This window comes from Atheta coriaria, unplaced genomic scaffold (assembly GCF_025399875.1).
Source record: "Atheta coriaria isolate IRGN ID8LTWV9N9 unplaced genomic scaffold, Caltech_Dcor_3.1 hic_scaffold_6_pilon, whole genome shotgun sequence".
Taxonomy (NCBI): domain Eukaryota; kingdom Metazoa; phylum Arthropoda; class Insecta; order Coleoptera; family Staphylinidae; genus Dalotia; species Dalotia coriaria.
This window is the reverse complement of record NW_027045448.1, coordinates 6,098,960-6,120,043: the sequence shown is the minus strand read 5'-3', so window position 1 is coordinate 6,120,043 and position 21,084 is coordinate 6,098,960. Positions and strand designations below refer to the sequence as shown.

Genomic DNA, 21,084 nt, shown 5'->3' with positions numbered 1-21,084 from the left:
GCACGTGCTTAGTTATAAATAATTTAATTTTGAGGTCAAATGAATACATTTCAAATTCAACGATTGTGTGCATCCAAGATTTCTGTTTTGGTTCTCTCTGGAAAGTCGTTGGACAGGTCGGAAGTGTGAAATGACCTTCTTTCTGCACTGGCATTGCCTTGAATCTCACGCAATGATATAATCCACGTACATGCGTGTAATAATACTATACAAAGTCCTTTAATCTAGAGACTTACAAAATCGGGTACTTCAAATAGACTAGACTAGGTGTAATTGATAAAAATGGTAATTTTTGTGAAAGCCTTGAAGTTTTGAATGACATTTTGATAAAAATAGAATAATAAAACACAAATTATAAATTTAGGGGAAAATATTTAATAAACTGCCGGTTTATAGCGCAAAATACATTAATATGCTTTCAAATCTCATCAATATTTTAGTTTTTTCATATTTTCGTTATAATTTTAGGAGAAAATGAGGTTTGAATACATTTTTCTTAGAACACATTTTCTTGACACATTACATGATTTTGAGGTAACTTTTTATAAACTGCAAGTTTATAATGCAAAAACGTTAAAATACTTTCAAATTCAATTAATATTTTAGTTTTTATTTATAATCTTTGTGATAATTTAAAAAAAGTAAATTTTAAATATATTATAGTCTAGATTGTCAGTAAAATTATATGATTTACGTAGATTATAGGTATTTGTACTTTGATTTCGAGTAATTTGCGATTACAGTTCGTAATTCAATGAATTTGCTGCACGAGGCGCCGACAGCACACGATAGCACAACGCGATTTGTTTGTAAATATTATAGTAACGTAAATGCCTTGCTGCTTTCATATCAAAACCTACGTTATCATCACACGTATTTATTGCGTCGGTACATTAGGTATCACGCGCATACCGCATGCACTAACCGTCTAACGAAAGTTTTATCTCCTCAGGTTCACAGATATGTCAGTAGGTAGCTACTTTTTTGCTGGTGATTAGTTTAGTCATTGGTGGACTTTCTACCTCGGTGTCATTTGCAACCGAATACGAGTGGCTACATTTGAATGCATTCCACGATTAAAATCGCATAGCGTAATTAGAATAAATATAAACAGGTTGCATGCAAAGTGTCAATTAAAACAAACAAATCGTGTTACTCACTTCTGAAAAACGCAGAATATAAACATAGGTATTTTGTGTTGTGTGTTGTTTATGGTTCAAAGTATAATGTATGTAGGTATGTTGTTGTATCGTGGTTTTATTGTCATCTGCACTTAACTCGTGATTTATACTGTGTTAAATTATAGTTATTTCGTAATAACTTCAAATCTATCGTGATTTTACGCGTTTTTCTTTCGAAACACAATTTAGTATTAATTTTTCTATCGTACCAAGAAAGAATTTTTGAGATTGGATTGTTACTCAAAAAGTTATCCGCAACTAAAGTTAAACATTGTGAAAATTTACAAATTTGACATAAATTCGCTAGTACCTTATCATAAAAGCTTATAATATTAATTTTTATGAATAATTTGATGTAGAATTTTATTCTAAACAAATATTTAATTACAAAATTAAAATATCTTGATTGGTGTTTGAGATATGAATTAATAATTGAAATAATTCAATCACTTTTGTATAGAGAATTATTATAATAGTGAAAATAATTATATCATCCATCTACTTGCGTAGTTATGATCACTTTTTTAAACCAATCTTAAATATTAATAAATTATTAATTGGTTTTGCGTGCATCTGTCAAGAATTCATTGATAATCCAAACCGTCAATGGTTTTATAACAAACAACTTTGACAGCTCCCCAGATATGAATCTATTTTGCACTCTGCCCAAATAAAATACCATTGACGCAGTTGCTTCGTTAGTGGTGCTAATCTTTTTGCATTTAAATTTTGTGTTTATGATTATCGGAGTTTTTTGGTAAATTGGAGACAAGTTCCGCAAAGTTTGCACGCGTCCAACGCGTGTTTCGCGAGTGACTGTAATCGTGCGCTATTTTAAACATTTGCGAACTAATAAACACAGCCTGAGTTATTTTTAAACACGTCTGGGACTGATCACGGAACAATTTGCTGTCTAAAGAGGACAGAAGACTTGTGTTTCAAATTATGTTTATTGTTTAATTGCGCATCTCAGGTGTTGCCTTTAAATTGGCAGCAATTATTGTTATTATTTATATATTTTAATACAGCGTAAATATAAACATAAATAATATAGTTATATTCTTAGCTTGAGAGAAAGTAAGGTTGGGTGTAAAATATATACCAAACCATTAACAATATTGTTTTTTTTTAACAAAACATGTTTTCATAATTCCTGAAACATATTTTTTGACATGTTGCACTAAAATTGCTAACAAACAAAATTCTTTGTCATGTCTCCTTCGTTAAAACATAATTTAAGATCGCGTACTTATTTAAAATGCATGTTTATGATTTTGGTATGAAAACACTTTTTTTCTTTCAGAGATAAGTAACTATTAAATCAATGTACTATAAATCTACATAGCAAAATTGTCACCGTTACTCAATATTTTTGAGGCCATAATGCAATTTGCTCCAAATCTAATTCACTTTACCATAACTTCTTCGTTTTAAACTGAAATGAAACCAGTTATTGTCGGTTTAATACTTGGACTATAACAGGAGCTAACAAATTGATTGCTTATTAACTGTATTGATTAACTGATAACATTCATAACCAGTTAATATGCGTTTCCGAACTAGTTAACACCAGAATTTGTTAGATTCCTGTGTCAAGAAGTCACTTAAAACCCAATATTAACTTTAAAAGTAGTAATCAGCAGCAAGTGTAATGAGAGCCAATGCAATGTCAGTTGTTTACAATGACTAATCAAACAAATATGAGCCAAGAAACTCATTTTTTCGATAATTTGGCAGCGATTTCAAGAGTACAAACAATGTTTCGGAGCCAACCTTCCTTCTTGGCACACGCCATCAAAAAACTACTACTTTAGAGTTTCTTTCAGATGCTTTAGGAAAATAAATATAAATTACAACCGTAGAATGTAATATTTAAAGAAAACTTGAAACGAAAATCGCAATTGAACTTGAACTTCAAAACGTGAAGTGCATCCAAAGTAACCACTCATTTATTTTGAGATAATGACATTATCCTACTGCAGTTCAAATTCTACTAAGATATATTACTCGAATTGCTATTTCCTAATGCATTTTTGGCTTTGCAATATTATGATTTCTTATAGTGGGCATTTATCCAAAAAAGATTACTTCATTCTTTTCATCTTTCTATGTATTTTTCTTGTATTAAAATAGATTTACTAACATCGTAGTTACACACGCCTCCGATCTTTTCCAATCGCGGGAAGTACATTATATAAATGAGCAATTATTTAAATAACTCGTGTTGGACTAAAAATAATAAAAATCATCTCGGCCAAAATATCATGCGCATGTCGCGTGCCGCATGCCGCATGCATTGAATTGCGACTTAGATTATTTCCACTCGTGCCTTATTGTAATTATAATTAGATTAGATAATAATTTCGGAGTTTATAAACCACTTCAACGTTATATCAAATCCGGTTTTACCAATTATCTTCACTGATTGATTGATTGATTGATATAACAAAAAAGAGTTTTTTGTCTGGAATATAATACAAACACATCATCATTGTATTTTGGTGAATCCATATACAAATCGGTAATTAAATATCAAATGGAGGTCACGAGAAGTTGTACTATATATTTTTTGTGATTCGTTATGTTAACCACGCAAGATTTTGGATTATTTTCGATGGATACGGGTTAAACGATTGAATAAGCACCAGCTGCGATATAAAACACGCTGATATGACCTCCAATGTTTTTATAAATAGAATTTATTTACATGATCGCTGCCATTATAGTTTTTCCGGCCACCTGTAACAAAAAATCATTTATTTTGTGGATTTGAATTAATCTTTTGTAATAGATGAGTTGGTAATTAATTGTTTTATTGTGTAAACATGCAAAAAATGTATTTTTGTTGAAAATGTCGTCAACATTGGTGTTTTGAGTCATTGAACGAGTTCATATTCAGGGTTACAACCTGAAATCACTGCTTTTTATGTCAATTACACACTTTTATATGAAATGCTTTCATTTATAACGTACAGTTATGAAAACAGTGCATAAAATACAAACACAATAAAGAATGGCACATTTACATGGTCAATAATGAGAAAAAATTATAGAATAATATAAGTATTTATATATTATGATGATAAAATATGAAGTTGCAATGGAAAGTTATAAAAATTAAATTAAACAATTTGCGGAACCTTCACTTTTATCAGAAAGTTGTTTGCATGTAAGTAATTGCAAAAATATAACAAACAACAAATATTTAAAACTATAGATAAAAACATAAATGATGAAATAGGCACTTATTTCTCAGTCAGTCAATCACTGAAAGAGATCGGGTAGCAACAATAGCCCACCAGCAGATTCTCCCATGAAATAGTTAATAACAGAATAAGTTTATCTTGTTTGCGTCAATTTCAATGCGAGATGAGCGATTTAATGACGTCAATGTTCTTGCTTTCAAAAAATATTCCTACAAACTTATCACTTATTTTTCAAATTGATTGATCTTAGGTTGTAGTAATGATTATCACTAAGGGAGATGAAAGTAATTAGCCAACTGTGTATTTTTAGAATGTTTAATTATTATAAAGAAATTAATCTAAGCCTTACAAGTTCTAATGAAATTAGCAACACTATTTGTGTTTGTTGAGTTGCCTAGCTTAGAGTTAAACACAACCTCTAAGTTCATCCATACAAAAAACTTATATTGATTGATTCGTTGAATAATATCACGTACATAATAAGAAAACTATCCAAAAACAAATGATTGCCACAGTAGCATTTAAACATTATATTTATACAAAAAAAGGTCAGTACATTGCATTACTCTTCGTTTTTCCCGTCTTTTGCGTTATTCTTCGGTGTTTTCGATTGAATTCGGACAAATCCTCTTCATGGAGTACGCATCTTCACCGTCAGCGTAATACTTCGGTTCGATCTCCACGGTTTCGAATTTGAGTGAATTCTTATAGAGATTCAGCGCGGCTCGATTGCTTTTACGCACGTGTAGCGATACATATTTAGCGTCAAAGCATTCTACCATTGCTTCTGAAGCTTGATCCATCAGTTTCTGCGCCAGGCCGAGACGACGATGTGAGCGTTTGACAGCGAGTGATGTGATATGCCCGTGTTTCATCTCTTCATTGTCCTCCTCCATTTTTGCAAGTACATAGCCCACAATATTGCCCTTATCATCTTCAGCTACATAGCTCAACTGTGGCCAGCTCAAGCCATGATAAAAGTAGTATTTCATCTGATAGTTTTCTGGTAAACATAGCAAGTTGCAATGTTGCATGTTCATGAGATCTTCGGGTTTTGCACAGCGAATATTCATCTTGATGTATTGGTCTAGTCTCTTCTGCTTCTTTTGGGTCTACTTCTTGTATCTTTCTCGCGCTCTTGCTGCTCCTCGGTTGAACCGCCCCCGAGCAACTCTCTAACAAACTTGAACCGCGACAGAAACAGCTTCCAGACGATGTACCAACCTGAAAAGAAAATACGCACATAAGTAAACACAATGCGGGTGCATAACCTAAGATATTTTTAATAAGAAAAAGGCTGCATACCGAGAAGTATAAGAAACAGAACAAACGCCAGAGAAGTGATTATGCTCGCTACGGCTAACAGGATTTCTATCATTATAGTCACATGAAATGAACGCAAACAAAACTACATTTAAAGGACGTATTCTACGAAAAGGCAGTGTGTTGTTGAGGTGAGTGCGCCATTTTGTAAGTGAGAAGGAAGGGTGGCGTAGCGATTGAATTATGCAATCTTTCTGGACTGCATTCGACATACAAAGGCCTAATTTAACAATTTTCAGTACGTACCAAATGCCAATTTTTAAGCTTCTCAAATCTAAGAAAAAAATCGGTAATTAGAGTGATCCCAGTGACGTTCATTCACATGTGATTGCCGGTTATGAATAATATTCATTCTACAGATGGCGTTAGAGGTTGTATTGTAGTTGTAAGAGACTGCTGTAGGTAGCACTCTGATTAAACACTCAACTAGTGTAATGCGCGTTGCATATTCAAAGGGGTATATTCAAGCATAACTTTGCTGATTTTACGTTAAAGTTCGTTACGGCTTATCGTTTTATAATGGAAACTGAGCAGATTGCTGATGAATTGCAAAAGAAGGGTCGTGTGCGCCGCAAACAAACACTTAACACAATCCTGAAACAAATGCACTTTTACTTCAGCGACTCTAACCTATCAAAAGACCGCTTTTTGGCCAACAGACTACAAGAATCTGAATGTAAGTTACTTACTACAATTTATGATAAACCAATATAACTAATAACAAACTTTTCAGATGTTGATCTAGATGTATTTTTAACATTTAACAAAATCTCTAAGCTGACATCATCAGTGGAAGAGATTGCTAAAGCATTAAAAAAGTCTGATTTACTTGAACTAAATGAAGATTGCACCAAAGTCAAAAGAACCACACCACACAAGATAAAAACCAATGAAGATGAATGCATTATTTATGTGCAAACCATACAACCTGATACAACACATGAATGGCTAACAAATGTGTTTTCTGAATTTGGCAAAGTTGAATATGTATCCATTCCAAAGTATTCACATAATAAATTTGCCAAAGGTTTTGCTTTCATTGAGTATGAAAATGTAGAGCAAGTAAAGACTGCATTAGAATATTTTGAGAGCATTGGGGCAGGATATCATCACAAATTAATTCAGAAGAATTGTGCAGTAATAAAACTTATGAAGAAGGTGGTGATGTTAAGTTGGAGGAAGAAAATGAGAGTGAACCAAATGAAAAGAAGAGAAAACATGTGGATGATGAAGAAGGGGATGTGGAGGGTGACAAGAATAAAAAAATAAAAGCAGAAACACAGGAGGAAGAGGATAGTAAACAGAAGAAGAGGAGCACCAAGAGGAAAGCATTAATCAAAGAACATGGGCTTCAAGTATTAACTAAGTAAGAAAATAAGTTTATAGTTATACTGAGATTCATTAAAACATTAATTTAATTATGTTTAGATTAGAATGGAAGAAACTCCGCAATCGTTATTGGGAAATGCAACGAAAAAAGATGAAACAACTCAAACAGCATCTGTACAAACATCGTTTGCATCAAAATAATTATTTAGATATTCAAAATCAGCATGTGAAGACACACAGTGAAGTAAAAGTAGGAAAAGTAAAAACAGAAAATGATGGAATGCACGATTATACACCTGGGATTATTGTCAAGCTAAAATTAACTGAACCGTGGGCTGAAGCAAAGATAATTAAGGTAAACACTATCAATTTCAATGCTCTCATAAATTTTATAAATTAATTTATTGTTTTATTAGAATGAACTGAAGAGTTTAAACAATACCATTCAGTATGTAGAAGTGCCAGTAACACTCGCTTCTGATGAAGTTTATCTGCGTTTTGTTGCGCCGGAAAACGCGAATGAGTTTTGTGCGTCAAACCCTAAAGGCCAAGGGATTGTACTCACAGGTGAGGAAGAAAAGCAGTACTGGGAGAAAATTAAAACTAGTCGTGACGCGCGCCTAAATAAAGACGTAAAGAAACAACGTGGCAGAGACAAACTGCTGAAACGAGCTGAGCGTGAACTTGGGAAACACATTCGGTTTGATGACACTGACTAGCGATATTATACAGGTAATATTATATTTTTGTAAGTAAAGAATACAATCAATTATTGTTTCCATAAAAAAATAATGGAATATTGTAATTTAAAAAACTAATCCTAGATGTGCATTACCATCTATTGCCGCCACCACCACCTCCACTGCTGTTTCGTCCGAATCCTCCACCGCCGCCTCGTCCACCTCCACCTCCTCGGCCGAATCCACCGCCGCCACCTCCACGACCACCGAATCCTCCTCCACCGCCTCGGCCACCACCACCGCGTCCAAAACCACCTCCTCCTCCTCCACGGCCTCCAAATCCACCTCCGCCGCCACGACCACCGAATCCTCCTCGGCCGCGACCACCGCCGCCTCCTCTACCACCTGCACCTCGTCCTCCACGTTTTTGTACACTGCCTGGCGGTTTCGGTAAGAATCGTTGCAAAGGTAAAAGTTTTGCAGGGTCAATATACAACTAAAGAAGAGAAAAATAAATAAACATTACATATATAAATATAATAAGCAAAATATTACCTTTTGATTCTTTTAAAACTAGCAGCTTTCATGTCATCACCCAATCTAATTGATACTGAATAATCTCTGAGATTGCCAAAGATTTCGTCAATTTTGCCAACTTGTTCTTTATTTTCTAGATAAATCGGCGCATTGAAGAAGGGTACATCTTCAAGCTCCACTTTGCAGATCAATTCATCCTGACAAGGATAGTCAAAGAAACCTAATTCAACGACGCGTTCTGGCGGTCCCTGGTCAAAATTTCTGCCGCCGCCGCCGCGTCCTCCACCAAAACCGCGTCCGCCACCGCCTCGACCACCTCCGCGTCCTCCGCCAAAACCACGACCTCCGCCGCCGCCTCTACCACGAAACGACATTCTGAAAATACAAATACAGTGAGTAAAAATTAAATTATCATTAAAAACGCACGTGCGAACTTAAGGTTATGAATTGTTTTGGAAATAACACTGGTTAATACCAGAACGTACCTTTTATTTTATTATTTAAAGAGGATGGAGTCAAAACACTAAAGTTGGGACAAAATGCAATGTACACGACATAAATTACAGGTTACAACTAAACACCACGTGCGTTACTTTCAGCGTCGAGATACGCTTATTTTGTAAGGTTAGCCGCAAACAAAATACAACGACAGATGTCGCGCGCAGTCAGAATTAAATTTCAAAATATTTATTAATCAAATGTTTTACATAGAATTGGTTTTACACATTTATATCATTCTAATAGTCTAAACAAGAATTGGGGTATTTTCTGAAGTTTTGGCTGCAGTAGGTTTTTGCTTTTTGTTGGGCGCTTTTTTTGCATTTTTAACTGCTGCTACTTTTTGCGTTGGCGAAGCCTTTTTCGGTGGCACTGCATCACCGGTTTCACCTGCGTTATTTTTACGCTTCTTCGGTACTTTCGGCTTATTTTCCGTGACAATCGCAGGTTTTTCCTCAGAGGAACCTGCCTCTTGTGAATTGACTTTTTAATGTTTTTTCGAAGCGGGTTTTGAATTTGGTTCTTTTTCACTGTTACCGCATTATTAGGCTTCTTTCCTTGCTTTGGCTTGCCAGCCTTTGTGACATCCTCCTGCGGTTCGGCTTTTACTGCCTTCTTTTTACCTTTTTTATTCTCAAGGGCCTCCTTTAACGGCGCCTCAGCTTTCTTCTTTTTCGAAGCGCCATTTTTTTTCTTATCATCATCGCCGATATTCTCTTTGTCGGTGGATTTCTTCAAATATTTACGTTTGGGTGTGCGATCAAACTGCAGGCGTTCGGGTTCCTTCCGGGCGCGAGTCGGTTTATTATCCCAAGCTGCCGCGGCTAATTCCTCATCGACGTTCTCCCTTTTGTGCACTACGACTTCTCCGCTTGCCTTCACAGTTACCTTGGCGTCCATTTCAGTAGACAACTCGTCCTTAACTGAAACCTTGGGGGTTTCTGTTTTGACTACAGGAGTTTTCATAGAACTGATATTTGCTGAAAAATAATAATAAAAAAATGTCATGGTGACAAATACAAAATAATAACAAAAATCTTACCACTAGAAAGATAGAACTGCACTGATTTTCCTTTAGCTGTTTTCAAGAAAAGACCTTTTATGTAAGCAAAGCCACCAGGAAACTTCTGCTTGAGTCCCTCAGCAACAGCCATAATATTATCCACCAACTGCTCTTCCTCCATGCCAGTGTGCCCAATCTTCATTGAAAAGTTATCACCTGCACTTTGTATTTTCAAGAAGCTTTGGGTGAGAACTTCATCAAACAATTTGGGAAGATTGCTTGCATTCAATTTGATGGTACTGTAGGGTTTGTTCTTCTTTCCCATTGTGCTTCCAAGCAGTTTCCTCACATAGCCATCCACTGATCCATCTGCTATAATAAGATCATACAATCCCATCAACCTATTCTGCATTTCATACTCAGTGTATTCCTGCCTCAACTGATGCAATGGAATGATATCTTTGACATCAGTGATGTCATGCTTATCCAGAATTTCTCTGTAATGCTCAATAGTCTTTTCATGATCAGTTTTTGGATCCAGATCTGGTGATATAAGCAAAATATCATGTTGTTTGGGCAGGATACTGTGCTGCAGTTTGATGTTCAAAGTTTTGGTCGGACATTTTGGAATTTTACCAGCTTGGATTTGCAAGAAAATGACTTTATCATCATCAAAAAGTTCCTTACTATCAGTTTGGGTTTCAGATTCTGTCAAGCAACGTGCAACCGCTTTTTCAACAAAGTTTCTTTGAAGCTCAGCATTCTCGCCGTTATCTTCGACCGTTTGTGGTATCATATCTTGTGACACGTTGGGACTTTGCAAATTTGAATTCGCGCCCTTACTTTTCTTCGGCTTTTTAACGAGTGACATTGATTTGCGCGCAACAACAAGACCCAGTTTGGTTTTTTTATCTTTCGCCATGATTACCGAATCGAAAATATTTTGTGTACACCTTAAAAACAATGACGGACTAGTCAGTAATCTTAATGGTAACAAACCACTCTAAGGCCAACGGAGAAAAGAACGATGCGGGAAACACGTGCTGTATGATTACCGTTTATTTGTTGGTTAATGCCGCCAAGAAAAGGGACCAGTAGATGGCATGAGTGACGCTTGAAACTGCAGATCTTCAAGTTTTGCGCAGTTTTGTTATGATCTCTATGCAGTGTTATCAACATTCTCTTTACTAATAAAAGATGCGAACAACAATAACAACACAAAAAACAATTCAGAGATAAATAAACGCAAGTGAACTAACTCATTGTTCACTTTGACAGAAAATGACATCAAAGTCAAATATCGGGCGCCCGCTGCAAACACAACCACAAACAACTGATATCAACAATGTTCAAAATCAAAATCAAATCGCGCAAACAAATCCAACGCGGATTCCTAAAATGACGCAATTACCTCTTGTAAACGCAAAGCAATCGCAGAAGACTAAATTCGTGTCGTGTATTAAAATCAACGGAGTGCCCATTTTACCGCCATTGGTAAGTAGATGCATGCGTTTTACCAAAGCACGCAAAAATCGATGTTTCATTAAACAGATTACACCGGAAAAGCGCAAGGAACTGCGGCGTTTGAAGCGCGAGGCGATAAAGGTCGAGAAACGCCTTCAACGCGAACGTGAACTTAAGCAATACGTTTCAGAGTTGTACAACACATGCACAACTGAAATCAATGATGAACTACTAGTCAATCAAGAAATACAGACATGTATCTCAGACACATTTGAAATCACAGATGATGTTAATATAATTAATGTAACCAACACCAACGAAGTATCAACAAAAGAAGCATCGCCGATTCATGCAAAACGGAAACTTAGTTTCAACGTGCAATGCACACAATATGTTAATGATGCATTTAAAGTTGTTGTGTCTGATGAATGCAAGTCACCAGTATTTTTATTCGAAGGTAATTTAACACCACCGCCAGCTGTACCTAAATTAATTCGCAGTAATTCGTATACACTGGACGCGCCAAGTCCTGCTCTGGTGGAATTTTTCAAACGAAGAAATAATGCAGAAGATGTAAGTGAAGCAACTTTAATCAAAAATGATTTAGAAATTACTTCCCTTGATGCAACACCAAGATCAGATTATTTAAAGAAGCCTGATTGCACATTGCAATCTGAACTAAATACTTCCATAGATTGTTTTGATACGTCTAGAACTGAAACAGAGTTAAAGAATTTATCGGATTGTGAAAGTCATCTTCCGATATCCGAAGGTTTACAAGAGTTTATCGCCAATAATGTGCCGGCGAATAATGCGCGCTGTGATTATGATCAAATGTCGCAAAGGTCTGAGAATGTATCGAGTGAGGCGCACTCGGATTGGAATTCGATTTTAAAAAAGATTCCATCTGCTTACTCGCGTCAGATTCTTGAGATTTTGGAGCGACAACAAATGAATCACGATAATTACGACTCGTGTGATACTTTTGATGATATACATTTGAATCCGGAACAGTATTCCACACCCCAGAACACAACACAAGTTGGAGATACTGTTTATTATAGTGCTGATGAACAATCGACGATTTCAAAAGGGAAGCAGAAACTAACACGTGAACAAGCTGCGAATATAATAACGGCGGCTGCGAAGGGATTTCTTGTTAGACGTTTGATGAAGACCGAAAAGGTTGAGTATTTGATTCAAACTATCAATGAAGCTGTCTTATGCGCCATGCAATTGCATCATGACACGTTAGATCACATTGAAGAAGCTGATGTTGAATTGCACCGCAGATTAATACAACAGGTTTGAAGATTCTGTAACTATTCAAACTGATTTTTTATTTATTGATGTTTTCTAGGTTTCTGCAGCTTGTTATTCGTTTCATAATGTATTTTTTGCCACGTCAATACAAGATCAAATGTCGTTTATCGCGGTCGATCGACAAAAGAAAGCAGAAAAGATGCGTCGCCTTTCTGCCACCAATAGTAACGCTTCCATTAAGTCGCAGCAGTCACAAAAGTCAAGCAGAAGTCAAAAATCACCCGCAAGCTCGAGACAACGACAATTTTCGCTGCGTTCTTAAACTAATTCGTTTCTATAGACTGAATTTTAGTGCCTTAACAAAGAATTGATTCATTCAAGTGCTTGTGGAAACAAACTAATTTTTTACTGGATTGTGTTCAATTAATTTTTAATATTTTATATAATTGCACATTTGTAGGCAACCCAATTTACAAGATTCAAATAACACATGCAATAAAATTGTTTTAAACAATCTTTACAATACGAATATAAGGAATGTAAGTGCACGTAATTGAAATGTGCTTTTAAATGAATTCGGGTTTGTATTTTAAAAAGTTATAGCAAGCTTGAAGGTCAAATTATCACATAACCTTAAAAATTTCGTAACATTGAGTTCTTTAATGTGCGCTTTTGCACGCTTGAAAATAGTGATAGTGATTGTGCATAATTATAATAATTAATGTGTTGTGCCGGGCATAATGTACGAACAACTGAAGGGTACCAAACTGCGGCAGTTTCTAATTCTGCACTGCAGAATAATCTTGTACATATCTGGCATTCACTATCCAAAGTGGCCAAAGTACATTTACCCAATTTTCATGCTACTAAAGTACATAAAACTTAGAAAAGCAAAGACACACTTCAAGTTACATGCCGTGCCGACAAATTTTATTGTCCACACAACATCTAATAATCATTTAGTGGATGCTAACAACTGTATTCTAATTAATTTAATGTATCACAGTGCCATTTTAAATTCAGCTGAGTTTGCTCAATTAAAATTTGGTAATCTAACTAGACTGGTGCAGGTTGTACCCACAGAGGCATTAGAATTAAATTCTAATGAAATCCTGGTGAGTTACACATTGAAACACAATTTGAAGAATATTGGCTGTGATGATACCATGAAAACATGCCAGGTGTTGCCAGTAAATATAAATATCATTAAAACTGCTGCAGAAGTGCATTTGGCTGGTGTAACCTGCCAACAAGTACTAGCAAATTCGGTCACTGACATTATATTGAAGAGTTACTTTAGAAATCCGAAACTTGTCTACAAAAACGATTTGATTCCTATAAGTTTAAAGCAGCATGCTGCTGAATTCCACTATACAAATTTAACTTGCAATGAAGTAGATGAAATGTACTTCAAGTGTCAGCAGATTAGTATTGAAGGTGTTAGTGATTGCATTGATGGATATTTTTGTGTAGTTGGAGGAACTACTTTAACATTGGCAGCTGAAATTCAATCAAGTTTGCCTCAAACAGTCAATATTATGAGACAGAACTTGTGTGATAGTAAACATGACCAACTTGTGATTAATTCATGCCCGTATGGGCTTGAAACGTACTTAAACAAGCTTGAAATTGCTTCAAAACCTTTTTTAAACAATGGTAAGAAACATAAAAGCGATTTTTTGCCGTACAATTCAATGTATTAACTACTTCTAGTGAAATTAAAGTTAAATCCAATGTTTTTAATAACGGGCCCAAAAGGCAGCGGCAAAGCCCAGATTTTATCCAGTTTGAGTCAAAAGTTGGGGATGAAGATGTGCCGTGTTAGCAATGTCGACCTCAGTGCGCAGGCGTACGCACAGACTGAAATTAAAATTAAGAACGCCATGTTTCGCGCAAAAGTTTGCGCGCCTTGCATGCTGGTTATAAATAATTTTGAGGTAAGATATTTTTATTTAAACTTTCTTATCAAACACACTTCATGTGTCATCGGTTAATATCGGCCGAAATAGCTCAGTTGGGAGAGCGTTAGACTGAAGATCTAAAGGTCCCTGGTTCGATCCCTGGTTTCGGCAGCTCTATTTTTATTCTCATTTCTTTTAATTCAAACTTGTTTATAGGAGTTTTGTAAAAACAACGAAGGACAACACGATCCACGCATCATAAATCATTTCAAAACCGAACTTGATCTTCTATTTTCGTCAACTGAACAACCAATTGTTTTAATTTGTGTGAGTAATTCAAAAGAATTACCATCTGACTTGGGGCGCATGTTTTTGGAAACTATCAAAATAAACGCTCCTAGTCAAGAAGAACGCGAATTACTTCTTAGCTGGATTCTTGCCAATGAAAGTTTAACCTCTGATTATGTCAAAGACATTGCTGCAAAAACTCACGGTTTTTTGTTTGAAGATTTGAAGGCGTTAGTTCATTTTGCAAATGGCCGCCAAGTTGTTACTGCAAACGATTTTGAATCCGCGTTAGGTGCGTCATTTCAAACTAATTCGCAAAATATAGTAATAAAAATTGATTTGTAGACATAATGCAAAATAGTTATACTGAAAGTTTGGGAGCGCCTAAAGTTCCGAAAGTGCAATGGTCCGATGTGGGTGGCTTGGAGGACGTTAAACAGGAAATTATCAAAACGATAAATTTACCGCTTAAACATCCAGAACTGCTGAAAACTGGTTTAAAACGTTCGGGTATTTTATTATATGGTCCGCCGGGCACTGGAAAAACTCTCATGGCCAAGGCAGTTGCCACCGAATGCGGTTTATGTTTTCTTTCTGTCAAAGGACCTGAGTTATTGAACATGTACGTAGGACAATCAGAACAAAACGTCCGGGAAGGTGAGTTATCTACGTCTGTTACTTCAGTTTCTTTCAATAAACTTTTCCAGTTTTTGAAAAGGCGCGTTCCGCCGCACCATGCATCATATTTTTTGATGAACTGGATTCCCTAGCTCCGAATCGTGGTATTTCCGGTGATTCCGGCGGTGTAATGGACCGCGTCGTTTCACAACTTTTATCAGAGATGGATGGACTTAATCAAAACGCAACTATATTTGTTATTGGGGCTACAAATCGCCCGGATTTAATTGATCCGGCTTTATTACGTCCCGGCAGGTTTGATAAACTGTTATACGTTGGGCCCTGCACTGATGCATCTGCAAAACTCGGCGTTCTTCGTGCCTTGACTCGCAAATTTAAGTTTTCTGACAAATTGAGTTTGGAAAAAGTCGTCAAGACGTGCCCTGCAAATATTACAGGCGCAGATTTCTACGGGATTTGTTCCAGTGCTTGGATGTCAGCCGCCAGTCGATTAATACGAAAAATCGAAAAAGGAAAACTTGCAGGCAGTGAAAATCTAACGCAGAATGATGTTATCGTCACTTTTAAAGATTTTGACGATGCTATTAAGAGTACGAAACCTTCGGTAAATGCTTCCGACATGGCGTACTTCGAGAAACTTCGGCATGAACTGAGCACGAAATAAAACGGTATGATAATTTTCTCTTTATATATATTAAATTTGCAAATTTCATACGAATTTATCATATTTGCTACGTATACACTATTCTAAATACGTCTGGGTCAAATATCACAAAAGTATCCACATGGCTTTTTTTGGTGTGTGGATTATGTTTTACAGTTAAGTAGAGTCGGACATATTATATCACATATCACAATTTTGCGCGTCGACAGTCATGTTAGTCAGTCCAGTATAAATAAATAAATACGTTTTTAACATTAATTCACAAGTACAAAAAATGAAAGAGAGTAAAAGTCTAAGAACCTTCTGCGCGAGAGGGTTGCGAGTGCGTTACGTCTCTTGGCCGTAGTTCACGTATTCCGTGCACCATTTGTAGACGCCATCTTCTTCGTTGCAGCACATCGGGTAGACGTATTTTGATTTGGTAAATTTTGCGCATTTTTGGCAAGTTTCCTGCTGTTCTTCCTAGAATCACAATCACCAAAATTTACCAAACTGTATCACATGGAAGTTTGAATGACTCACGTTCAATGCGCAGTACTTCTCCTTGAGGGAATTCTGTGGTGATCCTTCGCGAGGGCGAGCGTTGACGTTCGCCAACAGCGAAGCAAGCACAAGAGCTATCAGACAGTAGCGGCAGCAGTAGACAGCCGCTGAGGACTTTGACGCTGCCATCGCCTGGAATTTTGTTTACCACAGTTATTCAGTGCAAATAAACGAATGTAATCGGTTTATAAATAATATTGTTATTGATCGCTGCAGCGCGCGCTCGTTTCGCGCTTCGGGAGATGTGGTTAATTAGCGTGCTAATTAAGGCGAATCGAATAAATTCGCTATCGATTCATCATCAGCACAAATAGCGCGCGCGCCTGCATTTTGAAAATGGGTCAGAAATGTTAATGCACTCGGCGAAAAAAGCGCCCGCGCCGCGCGAGCGCGATTTTAATTAATTGGGCGCGATTGATTTGAACTATTTGATGCTCACTGGGAGATGATTACGAAATATCAGCGTTTACTCCATGCGGGCTTATACTGTTTTTAACTAGTTTGAAATTATGAGAAAGTGAACGAGATGTTTGAAATCCGCATGGCAACATGGTGGCGACATTTTGCATACCTGATTAGTCTATTGCTGAATTCGAAATAATTGGTTAAACTCCAAACTTGATCGGCAACTGGCACACACAACACGAGCAAAATCGATGGTGTGCTCATTGGGCGAGGGTTGATCCAATATGGCGACGATATAGTATTATTATTATTGTACACGCTTTTTTTGAATGTTGACGGTTGGTTGGTTTGCGAGCGCACGAGAGCAAACGTTGATCGATCGAGCCGAGCGCGAAACTGTGCCGATACTAAAGATAGAGACGGAAGCCATTCCGAATTTATATTTATATGCGGCGGCCCGTGGCGCCGCGGCATAAAGTCCACGAGCGCGCCCCCACATTTGCTTAGCGACATATTTTCTCTCTTTCATCGGTCCAAGGAAGTACACATTGCGACAGTTTTGATTGAACGATGTAATAACTGATCGATTACGTATCGACGAAATTCTAAACCTTGACTTTTGTTGCAATAATCCGGAAGTTTCAAGCACATTCGAAATACGTTGTGTGTTTGGTTGCATAACTTAACGGATGTCGCCATTTTGTTTTCGGTGTGACTCACGGCTTATTAAGCGCTATCAAAGTGTAAATAATTGATTACTAATTAAGAAGGGGTTCGAATAAGTGTTGTTTCCATTTGGTTAGTCACTGTGTGGCATTTTTGCCGACGCTAGCCGTAAGTCTTACTGGTCGTTTTGGAATACCTCAAATTCTTGCATCATTCCGTCGCGTGCGCATAAACAAATCGCGAATAACATTGGGGGCACAAAGCTCGGCGCCGTAATTAGCGCGCTTAATCTTTTAAATACCACACAATTAAAACCGAGATTTAGCCGCTTACATAACCCACTGGGGGCAACTAGCAACGCTCGTTAACAAATGACCAGTCACACGCGAAAAGCAATGATTCTAATTAATTAAAACTGGTATGTCTCTTTCGGTTCCGTCAGCACGTGCTACAAAAAATGTACTTTGCTTATTGCGAATGCTATATGCGGACATGGCGAGCAGACAGGATTTTTCCGTAAAAAATATCGTCTACGCTGTTATCAAAATTGCACACACTTCGTGATGAATCCGATCAAAGGTCGCAAGTGACCAGCAAATAAAACCGTTTTTGCGCTAAAAACTCGCATGCGCGGAAGGAAATTGTGCGTGATGCGTGCGCTTCGCGTGTATCTTTGAAGCGCTTTATCAAATGAAAAAAGGACAAAAACATTATCAAGGCTGTTAGACCGAAGCAAACAAAAATGTGTGCTCATTTCCAATGTGTGCTTATTTACAGAAAACAATCGAAGTCGTCCTTCCGAAAGTTCGGGACTTGTCTCGGCTGATAACATCGTATTGCCATGACACAGACGATGAACTCTAGGATTATTCGCTTCGATTGCCATCGCGCTGTTATGTGGCGCTGCCGGAAAGTCCGTTGTGCGCTGTTTACGTCCAGCCCGTCTAGGAAATGCGCTGCAATCGTTGTTGAGTGTTATTATTGTTTTGGATTACATGCATCGGATTGAAAAGCAGTACATTGTTTTGCATTGTTGTTGTTGATCACTTCGCCGATTGAGTGTTTGTTTGATCCTTTCGCGCGACGCGCGACCTCATCGTCGATAAGCGAGGTAATGTATTCGTAATTTCGATGCTAATAATTATTGAGGACGAGAGTCATAAATATTTTGCTAATGAGCTGGTTTAACAGCAGAAGAACATCTTAAAATCAAGTATTTTTAGCGTGTAATACAATTTCAGCACTAGAAATTGAGTATTACTTATGAAAGTTGTTTGGATTTAGTTTTTAGTCGAAGCAGTCGAGTATACCGTGAAAAGATAAGCGACAGAATGAGTAATGGCCGAAATATTTGTGTGAACACACAATATTTGCGATTGCGAAAGTGGCCAACGCCACGCCGCGCCAATTTGCAAGCACGTTTTTATCACGTGTGGCTGTGCTTTTTAATTGTCAGTCAAAATTCTCTGCTGGTCAAAAATAAAATAAAAATAACAGATAAAACGCGCAGAATGAACGTTGGGTTGCATAACCTCGTAGGTACGAAATATTTTTCGAATGTGTGTCACACAAATAAGCGCCCACTGCACCCGAAAATATTAAAACTATGTCGCAGACTTCATAAATATTTTGCGCTTTAAACTCTTGTCAACAGCAGCATCGCGGATGTGTGTTCAATGGTCAATCTAATACAATATTATGTCTATGGTTGCAACGTTCTGGGAAGGGGGAATGAGACGCAAAACGAAGTGTTTTAAAAATGTTTACATTCGTAGAATTAAGAGCCTTAAAATCAACGACGCCGACGTCTGAAAGAACGCCAACACTTTCTTACAAATTAATCACAATATGTCGCCGCCTTTCGTCGCGTTATTAGTATTTTTAGAAAATTTCTACAATAAGGTTTTAGTAAAAAATGTGACGAGGCACCCAAAAATAGATCGTAGCCGGTTGCGAAATTGTGATAATACAATATAAACAATAAATAATTACACTATGCGCATGGTCATTGTGCGTGTTTCAACAAGAATTGCAAATGTGTTTGCAAAGTCTACATTTGTAAAAATAAGTCTGCGCTTCGGTTTTGAATTTTCTTGTGTTAGGTAGTATTCGTGAAACGGTTGAGCTTCGGTAAACAGTGGAATGTCCAAGTCGCTCGCAAAACGCGTCGAGTGAGTGTTATTCCTTCCTGGACTTGCGCTTCTTCACACCGGGACTGCTCTTCTCTGCGGCGGCGTTGTCATCTGAACTTGATTTAACTTCGCCGTCGCCTTCGGATTGACTAGCATCGTCTACCAAATCGTCCTTGATATCCTCATCGGACTAAAACACAAGAAAAATCATTTTACTATGATGTTTAATTAAACACAGAGAAATTTAAAACTTACCAGTTCAACATCACTGTCTTTATCTTTATGTGCCTCACCACCTGCTGATTTTTTAAGATCAACTTTGGCTGGGTACTTTTGCGGGTAGATCAAGTCAATCACACATACTAGAATCTGTAAAACATAATATTTTTACAACTTGAAATCATTTAGTGCAAGACTAACTTACCAGGCCAAGTATTGCACCAATGAAAATTGTCGCGATTGAGAAAATAAGATAGGATCCCCAAGATGGCAGACCATACTCTTCCATGAGCATGTTGTGCACTTGCCTCAACACCTGTGAAAGCTTAAAGAATGTTGAGACAATACCCATCTGGACTGAGTTTGGTGATTGCCAGCTTGGAACAGGCTCCACACTCTTCCATTTCTTCTCTTCCACAAAGGAAATAAAAGCGTCCTTGTCGCGAGAGCCTTTGTACTGACGGAATTCGCCATTAAGTACACTATAAACAACAAAGAAACATTTAGTTATTTTAATATTTGATAAATATACTTAAAAACCATACTGGAAGATTGTTGGCAGTGCAGTAACCATAAATCTGCCGCTAAGACCCGGTGATGTGGTGACGTCTACCTTGGCTACGGAGATGCCAATATCATCGGACCAGGTGGCAAAGTCACGCCAGATACTTTCGAGGCCCTTACATGCGGGACACCATGGGGCGTAACTGGAAAAAGGGCCGAAAAGTCACGCTTGCATGATTGACACGCAGGCGAGTGTACTTACAATTCGACCATCCACTCATTCTGTAGCATTAGTCGCCAGTTATCCTCGTTCAAATCGACGACTTGTTTGCCGGCACGCACGCAGACGAAGGCACAGGTGATGAGCAGCAGGGCGCTAAGGGTCGCACGCCCGCACGCCATGTTTCAGGAGAGTCGTGTGTTGTTTGGGTGCGTGTCGCGTGTGCGATGTGAACGGACGGATCGGACGGATGGACGCCGTACTTGCCGTGCTTATCCGTCGAATGCCGGATGATGTGTGCGTGTTGCGCGTTGCCGAGGTTACCGACACTTTTGTTGCCGCCTCGACCTTGGCGTCCGGCATTCCAGAAAGTGTAATTTTACGCAGATCAAATATATAGAAATTAGTAAATTGCATTG

At 37.5% G+C, this 21,084-nt stretch overlaps 6 protein-coding genes and 1 non-coding gene across 7 annotated transcripts; 3 read left to right on the top strand and 4 right to left on the bottom strand.

The window, feature by feature from the left end:
- Nucleotides 1-4,977: 4,977 nt before the first annotated feature.
- Nucleotides 4,978-5,460, bottom strand: LOC135794646 (N-alpha-acetyltransferase 10-like). The gene has a single exon (XM_065305982.1). The coding sequence runs from the start codon at nt 5,458-5,460 to the stop codon at nt 4,978-4,980; it is 483 nt and encodes a 160-aa protein (XP_065162054.1).
- Nucleotides 5,461-6,229: 769 nt separating this feature from the next.
- Nucleotides 6,230-7,758, top strand: LOC135793933 (la-related protein 7-like). Its single transcript, XM_065305057.1, is given in 5 exon segments — nt 6,230-6,386; nt 6,444-6,806; nt 6,809-7,076; nt 7,139-7,394; nt 7,456-7,758. Coding segments are annotated over 5 exon segments (1,347 nt in total).
- A 5-nt stretch (nt 7,759-7,763) lies between these two features.
- Nucleotides 7,764-8,881, bottom strand: LOC135793937 (H/ACA ribonucleoprotein complex subunit 1-like). Its single transcript, XM_065305062.1, is given in 4 exon segments — nt 7,764-8,215; nt 8,275-8,285; nt 8,288-8,631; nt 8,742-8,881. Coding segments are annotated over 3 exon segments (699 nt in total). The 5' UTR covers nt 8,631; nt 8,742-8,881; the 3' UTR covers nt 7,764-7,870.
- Nucleotides 8,882-8,927: 46 nt separating this feature from the next.
- Nucleotides 8,928-10,679, bottom strand: LOC135793931 (ribosomal L1 domain-containing protein 1-like). The gene is made up of 2 exons (XM_065305056.1): nt 9,797-10,679; nt 8,928-9,734 (listed from the first exon to the last, which is right to left on the bottom strand). Exons 1-2 carry the CDS (start codon nt 10,677-10,679, stop codon nt 9,091-9,093), a joined length of 1,527 nt encoding a protein of 508 aa, XP_065161128.1. The 3' UTR covers nt 8,928-9,090.
- Nucleotides 10,680-11,052: 373 nt separating this feature from the next.
- LOC135793929 (peroxisomal ATPase PEX6-like) lies at nt 11,053-18,605 on the top strand. Its single transcript, XM_065305054.1, has 8 exons — nt 11,053-11,251; nt 11,309-12,526; nt 12,582-14,140; nt 14,198-14,421; nt 14,602-14,965; nt 15,019-15,330; nt 15,381-15,980; nt 18,368-18,605. The coding sequence occupies exons 3-7, from the start codon at nt 13,225-13,227 to the stop codon at nt 15,974-15,976; spliced, it is 2,412 nt and encodes an 803-aa protein (XP_065161126.1). The 5' UTR covers nt 11,053-11,251; nt 11,309-12,526; nt 12,582-13,224; the 3' UTR covers nt 15,977-15,980; nt 18,368-18,605.
- Nucleotides 14,484-14,556, top strand: TRNAF-GAA (transfer RNA phenylalanine (anticodon GAA)). Its single transcript has one exon. It is a non-coding gene; the product is annotated as a tRNA-Phe (tRNA).
- Nucleotides 18,606-19,339: 734 nt separating the features above from the next.
- LOC135793934 (thioredoxin-related transmembrane protein 1-like) lies at nt 19,340-20,984 on the bottom strand. Its single transcript, XM_065305058.1, has 5 exons — nt 20,708-20,984; nt 20,487-20,648; nt 20,147-20,423; nt 19,978-20,091; nt 19,340-19,912 (listed from the first exon to the last, which is right to left on the bottom strand). The coding sequence occupies exons 1-5, from the start codon at nt 20,845-20,847 to the stop codon at nt 19,769-19,771; spliced, it is 837 nt and encodes a 278-aa protein (XP_065161130.1). The 5' UTR covers nt 20,848-20,984; the 3' UTR covers nt 19,340-19,768.
- Nucleotides 20,985-21,084: the final 100 nt, after the last annotated feature.